This window comes from Mustela nigripes, chromosome 8, assembly GCF_022355385.1.
Source record: "Mustela nigripes isolate SB6536 chromosome 8, MUSNIG.SB6536, whole genome shotgun sequence".
Lineage (NCBI taxonomy): Eukaryota > Metazoa > Chordata > Mammalia > Carnivora > Mustelidae > Mustela > Mustela nigripes.
The window spans coordinates 34,232,423-34,250,837 of NC_081564.1; the positions used below are offsets into that span (position 1 = coordinate 34,232,423).

At 45.6% G+C, this 18,415-nt stretch overlaps 1 protein-coding gene across 8 annotated transcripts in view; it reads right to left on the reverse strand.

Annotated features, from left to right (window-relative positions):
* The window catches only part of MTCL1 (microtubule crosslinking factor 1), a 124,186-nt gene that overhangs the window by 15,320 nt on the left and 90,451 nt on the right, over window positions 1-18,415 (reverse strand). For all 8 annotated transcript variants that reach the window (XM_059409204.1, XM_059409203.1, XM_059409205.1 and 5 more), the window contains 4 exons: window positions 17,723-17,953; window positions 16,289-16,486; window positions 7,969-8,136; window positions 4,273-4,527 (listed from right to left, as the gene is read on the reverse strand). In XM_059409204.1, the coding sequence (XP_059265187.1) occupies window positions 4,273-4,527; window positions 7,969-8,136; window positions 16,289-16,486; window positions 17,723-17,953 (852 nt within the window). The remainder of the gene's footprint in view (window positions 1-4,272; window positions 4,528-7,968; window positions 8,137-16,288; window positions 16,487-17,722; window positions 17,954-18,415) is intronic.

Here is an 18,415-nt window from a genome sequence, read left to right on the forward strand (position 1 = left end):
CAAGTGAGGAAGGCCTGAGTTGGAGCCACTGTTCTGTGGCTGGCTGGCAGAAGAGACGTCCCCAGAGATCCCCAGCTCAGTGTCCTCATCTGTAAAGTGGGGACCTCACAGCTGTGAGGGGAGGAGCGCAGGGGCCACCGGCAAGGCAAGCTCAGCAGGGCTCACTCTTCGTCCATGAGACCAGCACTGACCTCCCTGGGGTCTGGGTGCGCGGACACGCCTTGTTGATTTATGGCACTAAAAGGAACCATGTGGAGCAACTCAGGAAAGGAGCCAACGTGAAATCACTGGGAAAGGCAGGGAAATGGCGAACTGGGCGGATGCTGCCTCCCTGGAGAAGCCGTAATGGACTACTTCTCCCCAGACTCTCCAGAGCTTTCCTCACCGCCTTCCTTTCGAACCGTGCACACAAAGGGCTGAGGAGACCCCCACCCAGGTATCTCCACGATGGTCTTTACTGGGTGACACGTCACACACCCCACCATGGCAGAAGCTCTCCTGGCTAAGAAAGTTACCTGAAGGGCGGAAGTGACATCTGGATTTTTCAAAGAAGAGAGATGATGGGTCCTCAAGGGCTGACATGGCGCCAGGAAGTTCTAGAACTCCCCCAGAAGGACTAATTTATTTTTTAACTGAGACTCTTTCACAAATTACACCTCTGTGTCCCAACTGAGGCCTTCATCCAGGAGCTGGAGGTAAGTATGGCCTGTTCATCATCAGGAACCAAGCCATGTGAAATAATCTCCATTATTAAAAGGACTTTTACTCAATTTAAGTAATTTCTGATATGGTGTGTTATCTTCATTTTCTGAGAAAGATGGAAATTCAAGCAGCCAGAGCTTCAGTGTTAGAGTCTGAGGTGGGGTCAGAGTTCAGTTAGGGAACAAGCCAGTCACTCTGGGTTTCAGCAGCACGGCCCCTCTCATCTCTTCCCATCCCCCCCACCCCAAGGCACAGTTTTTCCCAATTCTCTTAAAGATACTAAATGTTTTCTTTACAACACCAACAAACAAAAAACGACAACAAAAAGGGAACGCTTTTTATTATGTTCATCTAATGCATGTCAACGCAATTTCGTTCTAACACATGATCATCTCAAAGCTATTCTGGGCAAGGAATTAAAATGCAAGAATCACACTTGGAGCTGTAAATGTGCACCGAGGGTGTGTGTGAAGAGGAGGAAAGAATGACTAAGGAGGAGGCTTTGAACGAGCACATTCTAACTCAGCACAGGGGGAATTCAAAAATAAACACAGGCGGCCAGAAGCAATGCTCACTAAAGCTGGTCAGTATTAGGTTTCCTAAAAATGAACTGGAATGGGTTTAGCTGGAGGGTATCTGCTGCTAAGATGCCTCTGGGATGTTGTAATAGAATAATGGGTCCTTAAAAGGATAGGGTTTCCTAGGACAGTCATTTCAAACCAGCCACCGGTGCCCACTGTACTTCGAATCCTGCACTAGAACAACTTTTAATGCAAATAGAAAACTGAAAAGACTTGCATTTCAAATAATACAGGAAACAATAAGCCCTCCACAGTGTCACCTTACCTGAGCTGGTCCAAAAAAAAAAGGTCGCTTTGTGAATGGGTTTTAAAAGAAAGGCCTTTCAGGCTACAGAGGTAGTTGATTTAAGAAAGTTTCTGGAAGGAGACCAGAATGACGCATGGTTTTCCCTGTAGGTCTTTAGTACAGTGGCGAGTCCTATATCATCTGCATGTTAACTGGGATCTTAATTCTAAGGAGAAATGTAGTGTGACTCCATAAAAGTTAACTATCGCCCAATCAAATCTGGACTGTGACAAGGGTTGCTGATAAGATAGATGACACGTGTTATGTGACCTTAATTGCATCCCCACAGTCATCTGTCATATGAAATGCCTCATGCAACGCAGAAATTATGTAGGAATTTAATGACACCGGACAAGTATGAAGCATGTGTTCTGAAAGTGGAAAATGGATTTAGTGTTACTTCCTTCACCAACTATATTAGGTTATCACAGTCAAGGTTACGTGGCTCACCAAGTAGTCAAATATCAAGAGCATATATTATGAAGAATGTTCACCTGTATTTCTTATTTATCTATGGAATGTGGAGTTAAAAATTAAATGAATGATAAACGAAATCTACACCACACACACACACACACTCTTTGGTCGATTTCTTCTTTCCAGAGAATGACTATAACTGCTTCATTTAATTTTTGGGATTGGGCACCAAGATTTATAAAATCTTTTTTTAAAATGCTGACTATTTGGGGGAAAAGGTTGGATTTATTTTTGAAAGCCACAACTGCATATCTGAAGCGTCATTCACTGGCAGCAAATCCTCTTCTAAAAACAGTGGTGAGATCATTGTGCAAAGCCTGTGGGATCTACCACACAGATTTCAGGAACAGATGAATGCCTGGAACCCACGTGTCTCGAATCCCTTATACTCAGAGACATTAACCTTGAGGACTCACATTCTGAGGCTATCGGCTCGGCAGAACCACAGTCATTCTGACTCGAAAGACAGATGTGAACCGGAATTGGGGTTCAGCTCACGCCCAATCTTACCCTTCAAGATACAGTCTTAAAATGGGGCCACTGCTCCTCCCCTGGTCATTAACTCCTCAAAAGTTGACTATCATCAGATGTCCTACTACTTTTTCCTTTCCAAGGAATTCCTCATTCCAAAAAGTAAAAACCCTAAAAGACTTGCTTAAATTATATCCAAGCTGTGACTTCCAAAAAGGAGCTATGATAAGACCACAGCTAACAGGCAAAGGGGACCCCAGAAGGGCTGTGGCAGGGATTGTGCTAGCGTTACTGTGCCATAGGAGGGATGAACACGGTGAGGGCTCCTGGAGGGGAGGCCAAGGGGGACCCTCCCTGATAACAAGGTGCCTGGCATTTCTGAGACACTGGTTAACCAAAGCTAGATGTGATAAATCAGTGACCTCTTTGTGAGAATACGTGCTATTTCTGCCCCTGCAATTTCCACCTAACCACTGATCTGTTCAGGAGAGCACAGGCACACGGGGGATTCAATACAGAAGATTCTTCTCAAATGACGCATTTCTAGGCCAAACAGGAAGTGGCCACCTTTCTTTTGCTAGACTTTGGGGAATTCTGAAATGAGCCACATCAAAGACCAATATGGTGACTCAGGTGGGTGAGTAATCAAATCTAGGAAGAAGGTCCGCTCCATTCTATTTGCAGTGTGCCTCCTTCTCAACACTTTCTGAGCCAGAGAATCCTGGCTTTTTTTTTTTAGTCCATTCTCCTTCTCTCCCTCCCCGACAGTGTGCAGAAACTAACTTTGGCCATTGCACCGGCATAACACAGGTATCTCACACATTTTCAAAAGGCTCCCACATCAATGCAGGCAGTATGGGTATTTGTAAGAGAGTAATAAGGTTATTTTCCTGACCTCAGTTTCTTATTGATTAATTCATTTCCTTGAGGTCTCATAAATTTATAAGTGGGGCAGGCTGAAATAAAAAATAAAAATAAAAACAAAAACCATATATGCTATATAAAAATCCAGCCAGAGAAGAAGTTTAAAACTTCATCAGTTTAATATTTAATATTTAATCTGTGCATCACTCGGGCATGACTAGAAACTATGCAAACAATCCTGAGTCTGACGCAATGCAGAGAAGACTCTCTGGGAAGTAGAAAAACAACTCCTCAGGCTCCCCCTGAATTCGTCTGGGTGTTTGAATAGTTTGTTTAGCTGAAGACAATGAGCTACCAGCCCCATCCTCTGACTGTGGTCCTCCCTAATCACAGCTCAGCAATAATCACAGGTGCAACCAGCCTCATTTCCAACTTAACTTAATGCAGTGATTTCTTTCCTAATGGAGAACAACTCCATTCAAGTTGGAGCAGCCACTGTGACCACATCTTTAGTGATAAACTTAAAAGGTAGTTTGCTTTTTGGCAGGAATCACCTTAGAAGGCCTGAAATAACCTCATGTTTCAAGCGTAGTCTTTAAATTCCTTCAGAATATTACCCACCCCCACCAGCCCTGACCAAAGACATACCACACATATACACACACACAAAGAAATTACCTACAAATTTAGCAATAAAAAGATCTGTGTAATGCAAGGGCTGAGTGTGGGTCGCCAATGCTAGAAATTCTGTGATTTTTTTACCTCTTCCTCCAGACGCCCATGAAACATTAGCCTGATTTTTTTTTTTTTTTTCCCCTCTAAGGGCTCTGATTTCAGTTTAGTTATCTGTACTCTCTTTCCTGTTCACTGGTCCCTGGGTACTCCCTTTACCTGTTCTATTCTCCACAGGAGCTCCTTCTTCTGCTGCTCCCACTCCTGCCGGTCTCTGTCTAGACGGTCAAGAAGTTCCACCTTCTCCCGGTTCCAGTTCTTCTCGCTGTGATGAATCTGCCAGCGCAGGTCCATGACCAGGCCATGACTGTCAGCAAGGAGCTTCTGGTGTGTCTCCCTCTCCTTTCTGAATGCTCCTTTGCTGTCAGTAAAAGAGCCTGCTTCTCCCAAGTTCTTCTCAGTCTTCTCTTCCAGCTGGCAAGGAGAAAGGACTTAGACCTTAATCTCTGGAAAATCGTACATGAACAGGTGAGGAAAATCTTACCACATTTGCATATTATCCTCAGAAACATGTTTAAGTCAAGATTTGACCAATCCCATGGTGGGGGGGGGGGGAACAATTCTCATTTTTAAAGCCCTAATTACGAACATTTGACATAGATAGTCACACAAAACATAAGGCAGTGAGTCCACTTAGCTTCCTGTGGTCTGCCTCTCAGCTCCACGTCCTGCCTCAGTTACCACCATACCTTGCCTGTCCTTCTATAGAGCTCCCTGAGGGCAGGTCCATATCTGTCCCCAAGTCCTCAGCCCCCACATGGAAATGAGGGATGGGCCAGCAGTGGGACTGACCCGTCTATAATAAATATCCATTAAACATCCTTGAGATCAAATACCAAAACAAACAAATATGTGAAAAAACTTCCATCTAGACATACCATATTCCAATTGCTAAAAACCAAACAGGAAACCTTAGAGGCAGACAGACACAGGACACATAGACACGAATCAGAGCCCACCTCTCCTCTGAAACCATCCAAGTCAGAGGACAATGGAGTGGCATCCTTGAATGGCTGCAGGGGAAACTGACCGACTTCTATGGTCAGCAACAATATCTTTCAAAAATAAAGGGGAAAAGGGCTTTCTCAACAAATTAAAAAAAAAAATCACTGCCGGCAGACCTGCACTTCAAGAAATGATGGAAGTTTTCAGGCAGAAGGATTAGGATACTAAGAGACACTCTGATCTACACAAAAAATGAACAATGCAAATGACAAAAGAAATACAAATAAAAGCTCATTTCCTCCTATTTTTAAATTTGCTTTAAAGTATTACTGAATGTCTAAAGCAAAACCAGTTGCAGTGTATTGTTTGTTTATAGAAGTAAGGTATGACAACAAGAGCAGAGGACAGGAGGAGGGAGTTGGGAACACACTGTTGCTACAGAACATGATCGATTTTAGTGAAAGATCTGTGAACGTAAGGATGCATCTTTTTCTATTCTAGTTCAGCAGACTGCAGGATTTTTACCTACGGACCATGTTACTCCATTCAATTCTAATGGGTTCTAATCCATTCTTTTCCTTGAAGCCAGAAAAATGTTTTAAAAATGTAAACCAAAATGCTTTACTTCCATGATAAAATCAGGATTAATGTTTCAATCTTTGGCACATTCTTTTTCCTCATACCTGACTAGGTGCAGGTCCTCAAAGATACTCCTTTTTTCATGATGTTTTTTTCCTCTGAAACATCCTTTCTCTCCTTTTCCAGGTACTCACTCATATTCATCTTCTGAGACTCATTCTAAGCAGGACTTTCACAAACAATCCCTCCCTGAAGCCTCAGGTTGAGGTGCATGGCCAACATACCCCCTACTTCCTGACAGCACTGTGTATAGGCCTGGTGGGGCACTGATCACACTATTATAAATTACAGCCCTGGTCTGGGTCTCCCACTGCACTGAGAACCCCTTTAAGAAAGGTCTTCTCCGTTGCTGGATCCTTGGCATCTAGGACAAGGTCTGACTTGGGAGTGAACTGATAGAATCGCCAATTCGGCCAGGGACACAACATGACCTCCATGGAGATAAAATACTTAACTTTTGGTAGAATTTTCCCGTTTTGCTTTTAAGTAGAAGAAGAGTAAAGATGGGAGTATTACAAAGAAACTAGCTTTAGCCCACATTCATTGTTTCTTGGTCTGCAGTGGTTTCAGAAACTTCTTAAAATGATCTGGGCAGAAGATGAATCTTTACCTATTACCACCTGGCTTCTAAGTTGGAAGTCCTAATTTTATTTCATGGTGTCTAGTGATTCTCCCTGAGGCTTTATGTGTAGCATGCACGTGGGTGGCCACCAGGTTTCTCTAAAACAAAGATGAAATATTTTGAAATTGGCTCACATCAAAGATTAGGCCTCCTTTCTTTAGCTACATTTACATCTGCGAAAATATTTAGCTTTCTCCCCCATAAACATATTTTAAAATAGGTTTCAGCTCACCAGAGAGCATCTTACTCATTTTGTCTCCACTCCTGACTCTTCAGGCTGTGCACTAAGATAAACAGAGCCTCTAGTAAGACACCAGGAAGGAGACAGGATTTGTAACTGGGTCAGCGGCTCCAGCAGCCCGGCCTGATGCTTCCGTTTTGCCCTGCTTTGCTGCTTCCTCTGTGGAGAAGGCAGTGTCTCCACTCTACTGGGGGCTGCGAACCTGAATCCAGGGCTCCCCTGGGGCAGCTGGCCATGCCACTGAACTTGTGGGTACCAGGCCGGGTGGGGGGTGGGGGGAGCATTGTTTTCTTTTGACATGACAGGCTCTTTCATCTTTTATCAAGGCCACTTGGAAGATGTCTCCTTTCTGGGCAATTTTTTTTTCTTTTATGACCTAGCCAATTCATATAAAATTTTAATTTAAGATATGCCTCAAAATAGGACTTAGAAAGTAGATGATCAAAGATGCACAGACTTTTCCTCCCATTGTGACCAAGGGGCTGGAAGAAACCTGGAGAAATAATCAGAACAAGAGGATCTGGGGCAGGACGTGATATTGCTTATAAGGGTTTCCAGGGAGAAAACGCTTAGAAAAGAACGTTTCTGGTGATGTCTGACCTTAACAACTATGGCCTTGGTCTAAAATCTCTGAGACGGCTCTGCTTGGTTGGGAAGATGGAGGTAAGACCCCGTTCTCTCTACTCAAGCACTAAAGCCTCCATGATCTGAGACCAGCCACTTCCTCTGGGCCTCCCTTTCCTCCAGGGGAAATAAGGACCGAGATACTAATCAGATTTCCAGGGCTTGTAGTAGAAGGTCTACAAGCTCTTTTCAGTATTTGGAGAAATCTAGAGGAATGCATGTTTGCCTTTTTCAAAGATAACTAGGCCACGCTCTGCATTTTCTTTGCACCTGTCTATGACTGTGTGTTCCGATCACCACTTCATGTTGGCCACCCCTTGATGGGGCTAAATACAGCCTTGTTCAACACAGAATGGAAAAATAAATGCTGCTGTCAAAAAGCGCTTGGCGGGGACTGTGCTTCATACTTGGGAGAGGGAATAGGAGGGAGAAGAAGGTGCCTTGAAAAGGCTGGAAATTTTTTTTTTTTTTTTCCTAAGCAGGCTCCACGCTCAGCATGGAGCCCAAGACAGGGCTTGAACTCATGACCCCAGCGATCAAGATCTGAGCTGAGATCGAGAGTCAGATGCTCTACTGGCTGAGCCACCCAGGCGCGCCGAAGCTGGGGATTTTAAAAAGAGCGAGCGAGTGAGCAGGCAGCTATTCCCGGCTCCCCCCCACCCCCCCGAGTCCTAGCTCTTTGGTCTACCATCACCAAAGATTTGTCGACTGTGTCTTCTCCCCATCTGGCCCAGATGACAGAGGCCCCGCAGCGGGAGCAGGGGGGACCCCCACGGGCAGGTACCTGTTCCAGGCGGCACTTGAGCGCAGCCCACTCCACGTCCCAGGCGGCCTTGTCGCTGGCATACTGCTGCTGCAGCCGCCGCCGTGCGTGCTCGTCCTCGCGCAGCTCAGTGCGCAGGTCCTCCAGCAGGCTCTTGAGTGCCCCGAACAGCTGCTGGTTTTCCACCACCTGCGAGAGCGAACATGGAGTTGGTTCTGTCATGTAAGGTTATTCTTTAGGTCATGGCATCAAGGGGGTGCTGGGTTGCGTCCAAGGGGCCATTGCAATGGGTACACAACAGGCGGAAAGTCTGCAGCTTGTGGGACAGAGCCCTAGGGTCCCTATGCTGCCAGCTGTCAGGCTCCCGGAGCTGAAGCCGCTAAGGGCCTGGTGGAACAGGAAGGGGGAACCCCACACTCAGGGCTGGTGCTCCGGGCCCAGAAACAGAAGGGAAGAAGCTGCAGGAGGCCACAGGGCGTCCGGAAGGCAGGGCTGCGAGGAAGCCCAATGTGATTTCAGACATCTGCAGTGAAGGTTGGGAATGCAGATCTGGCAAGATATAAACACTCACCTATATATGTTGTCATTTTAATACCAGCTGTTGAATCAGAAGAGAAAAAATAAAGGTTCTGTGTCTCTTATCAACATAGGGTGGTCATACTCTAACTTGGATGGATAAGTATGGCCATGGGGGAGGCCATTTTGAGCTTTAATCAAAATCAAATGTAAATGTTTAACATGCATGATGGCTTCCTCATGGTCTTCTGAGACAGAATCACTGTGTCTCTCCTTTGGGCTGCACCAACATCACCAGTAACCATGCACCTGCTTGTTCTCCCTGTGCCTCCCCTGACTACCCCACCACCAATGTGAGTGCATGGAGACAGACAAAACCCAACCCACAACCATGTTTCCTTGGGCCCACACAATGCTCATCTCAAATGAAGTATGTAAACAGGTGTGATAAATGAAAAAAGGATTTTTATCACTAATCTGCTTACACCTAACTTAAAAGATTTTTTATTTTCTAAAACTCACCCTGCCCTTGGAAAGCACATTTCAAAAGCATGACTGCTGTCTTTGTACGTTTCAGCATGGGCATTGTATCAGAAAGGCCGGTCCAAGCGAATTAAATACTGAATCAATTACGATATTTGGATAGTAAAAATGCCACGAGCTCATCCCTTCCAATCCAACAGAAAACACTAAAAGTGCATCCTGAGCTCCCAGTCTGGTTCCAGGGCCATCTTGTTGGGTTCATGTACAAGGCAGGTAGAATCAAAGCTCTCTCGGTACTGCTGGAGTCAGACTGTCTCGACTCTGGGGACACAGAGCACCTTACTCTCAGAGATCCCCCCACCCCACTGCTTGTGCCCAGGGCAGCAGGACGGAGCCCCCAGCTCTCCTCCACCAGATGGAGAGTCTGTCATGCTTCTAAAACCATCTCATTAATCCCTTAAACACCCATGCACAGAGATGAAAATGGACAGCCACCTTTGGGAAGAATTTAAGATACTCTGGCTATCTATATGTTTAGATTTAGAGAGAGTAGAATTAGAAAAGAGAAGCTCTTTAACATGAGTTTTATTACTGAAAACGCCCCAGTTTTCCCTGTAAATTGTCTGCAGTTCTAATATTAGATGCGGTAGACTTTCAATGGGGGTAGAAAGGCCTGTTTGTTAACATTTATAGCTGTTTGGTTTTTCTCCCCTTGACCGTCAATTGTTACTTGAATAGCTCTGAGACTAAAACCAGTAAGAGTACAATCTTGACAACGTCTGAAAGATTCAGCAGCCAGAGAGCCTTCTAAAAATCCTACACGTTCCTTCCAACCAAAATGTAAGTAAATTAACACTACACTCAAAGAGGTGCTCAGGATACATATACAACTGTAATAAATGCAGAATGGTTTCTTTCAACTCTACACCAAAGGTTTTTAAAAATTATGCAAGTGCAGGTGAGTCAGAAGTGTTGCAATAATCTTTTCAGAAATACATACCTTTTTGAGTACAGAATTTGAGAAAAACTATGCTTTATAGTAGATTCATACGCAATAGAAATATCTAAAAAAAATTTTTATTTATTTGAGAGCAAGAGAGAGCACAAGCAGGGAGAGCAACAGGCAGAGGGAGATAGAGAAGTAGACTCCCCCACCGAGCAGAGAGCCTGATGTGGGGCTTGATCCCAGGACCTTGGGTCATGACCTGAGCCAAAGGCAGATGCTCAAACGACTGAGCCACCCACACATGCCATCATAAGCTCTTTTCATCTTTGGATTTTAAACTTAAAAAATCACTACTTTTTAAGTCAGAGTATTTTAAGCATAAAGTAATGGGACTAATTTTGATCTAGTCTCTGTGTAGTCATTTAATTCTCACTGATGAAAACAAAGAAAATCATGTAATCAATTCTTATATGTAATCAATATCTCCTTACGAACCTTACTTTGTGAGTATCATCAAACTGCGGGGTTTCTAGCCCCACAACAAATGGTTCTGATAACATGAGGACCAGAATTTGTGGTCCTTGAAAGGAGGAATTCACAGAAAAGTCTTTTTGCAGACTGAAATTTTGATTCTTCTGGAAATAAGTATTTTCTGGCATTAGCAAATACCAGATTAAATAAAATTAAGCCTTAACGTTTTCATGCACAGTTGGGTCAGTATAATTATCATAATGTGCTATTATACCAGCATAATATTGATCGCCACGGAATGAGTTCAAAAATTGCTCTGGGACGAAGGTGGCCAAAGGGAGCAAGAGAGTGCACGGAATGGATGTTATTGTACTTGTGATAATCACCCAGGAGCAGCATGTGTCACTGCAAGAAGCCAGACTAGCTCTCTCCACCATTGGTGTACAACATCGAGAACTGAGGTCCAAATAAAAATTTCTGAAGACCCAGATGGGCAGGATACTTCAAACCTCTTCAGGTACAAAAACCCAATAATGAAAAGTAATACTAATTGTCTCTAATAGAGGGGGTGCTAAGTCAGGTGTGCCCATCACTCACCGGTAGGATCTCATTGGCCTCTCTCATCAATCCTGGGCGCGTACCATCCCGTTCCCTGGGTGACAGTGGAGGAACCAGAGCATGCGCAAACGCAGCAACCGCCGGGCTCTCCCAGGCAGGAGGTGCACAGCGCAGACTGCGCTCCCGGTCTGTCCCACCCGAGGCTGGACAAACGGAGCCAACCTATCTATATCTAAATTCTGACATTATACACTACCCAGGCTTTTTTGTTTTTGTTTTTGTTTTTTCTTTTTCTTTAAATTTTGCCTAAGAGAAGCCACCTCATCTCTGGAAACAAATTCCATCCCCAGATCAATGGAAATAGTATTAGTAAGCCATCCTGAAAGAATGCCTTGTCTCACATTTTTCCTCTGTGGGGGCCCTTGCTGGGCAATGCTTTCAGTAAAAAGACGACCCTAATAACGTTAAGAACGGCATCAAGATTCTTTGGGCCATTTAGAGGTCTTTGGGTGAAAGTCATCTTGGCTACAGAACTTTCTGAAACTTCTATGCCAGGGGCCCAATTATGCAACCTTTTAGTTTATAGATCTGTTAAGTGTAGGTCAATTTCAATCAAAAACACCAATTTTTCAACCTCTTCAAGATCAGCTGGCTGGTTTTCTTGTGTAGAAGCAGGATAAAATCGCTGCCACCATTTCCTTTCCTGCAGGCTTAGGTTATTTCGGCCGTTCCAAGTTCATCTCTCTTTGGCAAGGCTTGCAATGATCCCAAAATTGGGATTAGGAGCTTGACTGTGCTATAAAGTGCTAACTTTATTACAGGTTCAAGGTTGGGCTTCTGCCAATAAGACTACTACCCAAAAATACAATAAATATTACTAATAGAAAGTAAAAAGGAAGCTTCTGGGAAAGAGAACACACCAAAATATTTGTGATGTAATGACAACTACTTCATAAAATCATTCTTGCCTAAGATTTCTAAGATAAGGTGTTTCATAATTCTATGAAAGACCTAAACTACCACCAACCACTTTGCTTGTCTCAGAGCCGTTAATTTGGGAGATGGGTTTAATAGAAAGTTGGAACAGATACACTGACCGGCCACTAAAGGCTGACCCACAGAGAGCCAGGTGGCCTCTACTTCGTGCTCATCTAGGCTAGCAGACATAGGCAGGGAGTTCCAGAATGCTATGGTAGCTGTGCCTGACCACCAGCACAGGCGTAGTTCCTATTTCATACTTATAAAGAGGGGGACCTCATATCCTATTCAATTCCTCTACCTGCAAGAATCCCAGGATAAGTCCTTTACTGTGAGATCAGACCAAAAGGATACATTGACACATTTTGATAAAGAAGCCATTTGTCATTCTTACTTTCATTGTTTCATTCAGATTAATTTTAAGATTCTTTTCTAAAACGACTCTCCTCCCACAGTTAAGAGAATGAGTCACTGAAGACCAGCCATGAAAATCCCCGGTAGAGGGTTATAGAGATGAGAAATTCATTTATGTACAGGGGCACCTGGGTGGCTCAGTGGGTTACCTCTGCCTTCGGCTCAGGTCATGATCTCAGGGTCCTGGAATTGAGCCCCACATAGGGCTCTCTGTTCAGCGGGGAGCCTTCTTCCCCCCTCTCTCTGCCTGCCTCTCTGCCTACTTATGATCTCTCTTCCTGTCAAATAAATAAATAAAATCTTTAAAAAAAATTTTTAAAAATCATCTGTCCTTTGGCTGAGAACATGCCCGGTGATCCAGGCCACAAGGGCTTCTCAGGGCAGGTCACTGTAATTTTCAGAGAGCTTCCCAAGAATAGATGTGGGCTTGTGAAAGAAAGGATGGACATATGTTTAGTAAGTTATAACACAGGTTATCAGCCAAAGGCTCCAAGAAAACCAGGGCAGATGTGATGAAAATCAAGTGGCCAGAGGGGAAGAAATCACTTATGAGCAAGGTTTAGGGTTTACTGCTGATCGTGGCTGATGCTGGGAGGCAGGGCAGGGGTCGGAGAGTCCTTTCCTGAGTATCCTCTAGTACTTGTGGTTCTTCACTCCTGTGCCTGTGCTATTTGCACAGTAACAGTAACAGACAAAAACACATCACCAACATAAAATGTTTCATAATCATAAGCTTTAGTCTGGTTCCTTATACAAAGAGTTGCACGTCTCTTAGGGGAGGTTATAAAGTTGTAGAATCTGAAAAATGAATTATGGTACATACAAAATTGAAGGTAAAAGTGATCCAGGCTCAAGAGGAGGGCTTCTTTATTGGGAGGGGGGAATAAAGTCAGAGCAGATCAGTTTCTGACGTACAGAGGTGCTCTTTCTGGAAGTTTCCACATCTTGGGCAAAGCAAAAAAGGTGGGCACCAAGGTGAGTCAACTGGGAGGCCCAAGGTGCCAAAGGTACTCAGTCTACAAGAGAGAGGCTGACTTCTACCGAGGGGGGCTTCTGAAGGCCCTGAGCCCCAGACGAGTCCTGGATGAGCTGAGTGACAAAGGTCCTGGGGAACAGATGCTAGTCATTTCTAAAGCAGGTCCTGAGGGGGGAATCTTCAGGGAGCCGCTGTAGGTGAAGACTAACGTGAAACATAATTTCATTAGCTCTTGCTCTGAATTTTAAATTAGGTTCTATATATTTATGCTTAGCTGCTTTAATAAAGAATATTATATCCCCTCCCTGGATGAAAAAGTAACTTCTCTCTTTGAATAAATTAATCCAATTCATAGACAATTAGCTAGTGGAATCACGAGGCCATAATGCTGGGGCTCTTAGTCACCTTGCATTAAAAATCTTGATTTGGGGAACTCCTAGTAAGCATAAAATGCCTATGTGGGTCTCAAAAGCTTCATGTCGTGGCCAGCGTCCCGGAGCTCAGTGAGAGCGATACAATAAGCTCTTGCCTATTTTCCAGCTCTTCCAGAAGTCCGGGCAAACTGAAAGTGCTTTCTGTTCTTGAGGACAATCAGGTCGCGGCCGCTAGATCACTAGACCTGTAACTAAAAATCAGTCGATGGGGAACATTCACACGGCTGAACATTTTCCAACCTGATGATCTTTTATGAACTATTCCCAAGGGTGACTTGATACACACACATTTTTCTTTTTCTTTTTTTTTTAACCACTTTGGACAATGATGCATTTTGCCATCCACTGTGTTCAACTGTGAGAATGCTCACTATGACACACAGCGGAAGTCCAAGGCCTGGGGAATTAGGTCCCTGGCGTGTTTAGCCTTGGGACAGGAGGTAGGCCACGTCACCGTGCTGCTTATCACCTTGGCAGGTTCTCAGAGTTTCTGAATAGGGTGCGGCTCTCTGGGACACGTGTCCCTGCTCTTGCAGGCAGGCTGCCTAGCTAATACCCATGCCATGGAAGGGCAGGCAAATCTGCTAACGGAGAACGTTCGCTCCCAGGCTACCAGCTGTCGTACAGTAGAGCGCATTAATCTTCTGTCCTCGGGCGGACGGCTTCGTGCACTTGACTCCTGTAGACAGACGGGGCCATGAAAGGCCACCTGGATTCTGCCAGGCCGCACCCTGTCCTGCAGGCTGCCCCCCGCCCCCGCCCCATTGGCCTCTTCTGCACACCATACAAAGTGGAAATTCACGACTCCCACTGCCACTTCCGAGGGGATAACGAAAAAAAATCAGCTTTGGAAGGAGAGGGCAAAGAGAGATAATGTTAAAATATGCTGAATGTGAGGTTCCAGCTGACTGACTTTACATTATTTTCCACCCCCAGGGTAACATTTTCCGTGAGAACTGTTTAGAAAACCAGATGTGTTACATTTTTTCCCTTTTCCTAAGCGTCTGGACGCACGGGCTGGAAACACCCAACACGTGACCTGAGACACGACAGGTTTAGGGCTAAGAGGCAGTCAGTCAGTCACTGGGTGCTCTCTGAGTTAATCCCAGATGCTTTAAAGAACTGCCTGACATCTCTTTGAAAAATGGTAAAAGCGGTAGGTTTTTGAGGATTATTTGCAAGGTAGCATTGTATTTCCTAACTAGAGCCATTGCTGGAAAACTCACTCCACGCGTTAAGAACTCCCCAGGGACCCTGGCATAATGACAAACTTCCTAATAAGTGTAATTAAACATTCATTTGAAAGTGCAACCTCTTTCTTGAGTCATATGATTCAGGGGAAACGAAGGGCGGATGGGCGTGCAGAGAAAACAGCTCTTTAGTTGTGAAAATCTGATTTGTCTAAGAAGAGAAAGCAGACCGGGGCGGCGGGGAGTAGGGTTGGGGAAAGACACACAGCCCCGAGGCCTGCGCTCAGACATCACGATTTTTCTCATTTGGAGCTGAGCCAGAGTTCTGATGACAACCCTCTCCCACTTGACCCTCTGAGGCTCGGAGGGAGGAGCCGCAGCTGTGGGGTCCAGCACGCAGGGCGTGGCCAGAAATGTCTGTGGTCCGGGAGCCACACCGCCCCACCCCGGGTCACTGTGCACTTCGGGCCCACCCGCACCTGCCCCTCCCTGCCAGAGCCAAGAGTCTAGGGCTTGGGGCTTCTGGCTCTGCCCTGCAGAACCCTCAAAGAAGCAACACAGGATTGGAAAAGACTCAGACCAGGAAGGCTGCGAGGAAGGAAGCTTTAACACTGGGTACTTCCCAGGGTCTCTCAGCACGCCAAAGCCGACACAGCTGCTGTTTTGTAATGGGCGGCATCAATAGTATCTTCTGGCTGATTAAGCAGGGGCTATCTGCTTAATAATTAATAAATGTGACATTTGGTATTCATAATGATTTCATATTATGCACTGAAATCCCATCTCCATATACGCTTTTCCGTTTTTCTAAGTGTCATCAAAAAAAAATTTTTTTTTCGAGTGGCCCAAAAAGAACTTGAAACACTTTATACATGTTTGGGATTAAAAAAAAAATACTTTTTCTTTCCTCCTTATGCAAGAGGTTGCCTAATTCGTGAGGCTGCCGATATCCATTCAGCCAAACATCAACAAAAAGAGCCCCTGTACCTTCTTGTTCTGGCCCCGAGGAGGGTGCTGCCCCCGGTAAAGTCTCTTTCGTGGAAGAACAGTCAGCCTTTCTGAAGTCACAGATCCTTCTACACACCACTCTATAAGTCCCCCTTCTCCTTCTCAGGTACATTTGCCGGCCCTTCCAATTGATCGGATCCTACCATGCCCCTTATTGACATGTGTAAGGCAAATGGACCAATGGGCTGATGCTGAAATAAAGCCTTAATGATATGATTTCTAGCACAAGCACAGTGACAGGCCACCACAGGCGCTCAGTGTTTTCCGCTCCCCAGAACACAGCACATAAAGTACGATGACCCAGACGTAGGCTAGGAGTCTATTCTCAGGTGTGGGTCACATGAGGAGCTGGAACCTTGGCACCCACCTGCCTGTGGAGCTGTCCCCCATGTGTAGGCTGCAGCCTCGATCCGTGGTCACCCGTTTGCACCGCGGGGTGTGCAGAATGCTCTCCCATCGAAAAGCCGCAGCCTGGACTGTTGTCATCTCGGTCTGGGCTGTCCCCCTTGGGCTCCCCCTGAACTCCAAGCTCACCGAGCCTAGGGAGGGTCTCTGGATGCTCGCTCTGAAAACAGCAGGAGACAACAGTCACAGCTCTACCCAACCCCTTTGCTTGCAGCCTGGTTTATTGCTTGAGGGTAATTCTCCCCTTTATGGGTTATCATGTCTTGACTTCTCAGCCCTTTCCTGAACATGCTCAGTTAGCCCATTTCATTCACTGGCCACTTTCTTCACGGAAACAGCACACTGTGGATATGCAATCGGTCAGAAAAGATCGGAAATTTGACTGTAACTTATTTTGATAATGAAAAGTTTTATTATTTATAAATCAGTATTGATGACTGGTACGGTATTATAAGCTGGAGAAGGAGGAACTCCAAAGCGCTGATCAGCAGTGAACTTTACAACCACTTCTAGGCTTTGCGCAAAGGTGGTTTTCAATGTCAAGGTTATCTGGAAGCAGGCTGAATTAATTTGGGAGGACTTTCCTCCCTGAAGAAAGAAACAACGGTATCTGCCCCTTCCTAGGATGACTTAAAATTACGTACAGTGAAAAGCAGATGAAAACTCTGTGGGGGCTAAGAGGAAACCAATATTCACGAGGCCCTGAAGCAGCAGACAAAGGAGCCAGGGGTGTGGCTGCCCAGTGCACACCCCATGGCAGTGGCCAGAAGGCAAGGCCCGAAGGAGCCCACAGGGCTAAAGGCCACAGGGACTGAATCAGTCAGAATCAACCAGAAAGCAAATGACTCTTTGCTATTTCTGTGATGAATCTGGGAGTGCAGGCAGAAGGGGGGCGGGGCACGTATGCAAATGTCAGAGGTGGCAAAACGCAGACCCATCTGGAGCAGAGCAGAGACCCTTATCAAACCACATGGGCAGAACGGGCTCTAGCATTTAGGAACAAAAAACCAAAACGGAAAGGAGACAGAAAGATTCAGAACTCAGTCTGACAAACCAGCAAGGCTTCTCAAGAGACACACAGGACCTCAGGGTGACAATGCGCATGACTTCAAAGGTCAGCAAGGGGAAAAATGGCCACACAGCTTCGCAGCACAGTGGAGTTCGAGACAAGGGCTCTGACAACGAGGCCAGGGGACAGCACAGAATTCTTGGTCTAATGTAGAACTGGACAACATGTTGCATTTCCCGTGCCTGGATTGGGCTTGATAAAATCATCCTAAGTAACAGAATGTGACTTTGTGTGTAGGGGGGTAGAGGGACAGCAGGGCCCGGGGGTCAAGAACAAAACGGACACAAATAAAATGAACTCTCCGTGGGGGCTGCAGGGGAGGGTTACCTCAGTGAAGTCCTCGCCTTCCTCCTCCATCTGCTTCCCTTGCCTCCAATGCTTCAGCAGCCACCGGAGTTTGACATAGAACAGGAAAATGTTCTGCTTCAAGGACCGGAGCTCCTGCTGCATCAGATTCCTCTCGTCACTCCAGGTTCGCTCATGGAGGGTGTTTTGCAAAGCCAGGCTGTGCATTTCTAGTTCTTTCCACCTTAAGGCATAGAGGTGCTCCTCCTCCATCTTGAATGGAAAGAGAGACACGAGTGTGAAGGCAGCTATTCCAATGTGCCGCAACACCAAACCAAGTTTTGATCAAGTTGCCCCTGGGACGGGAAACACAGACTCCCCCAAAGCCCAGGAAACTCCTTGAGAGGTGTACTATTTAGGAAACCTCAAGGGTTTTCCGATTCGGAAGGGAACGCTATTTCAAACCAAGGTGCTATCGTCAGTTCTCCTTGTCAAGTCTCCCGTGGTGTTTTTTGGAGGTCTCTAAGCTTCAGGAAAATCGTTTCTCGGATGGACGGCTCACAGCGGACTTCCATGCCCATTCCCTTTGCCCTCTGTTTGTGGGCCTGCAAAAGGCACACTGCAATTGGAAGCGGGGGTGGGGGGGAGGTTAAGTGGAAACCCTTCTCCTTGGTTTCCTAAGCCTTCTAGTGTGCACCACCCTCAGAAGACAGGAGAAAGCAAGCTGATGGAAAG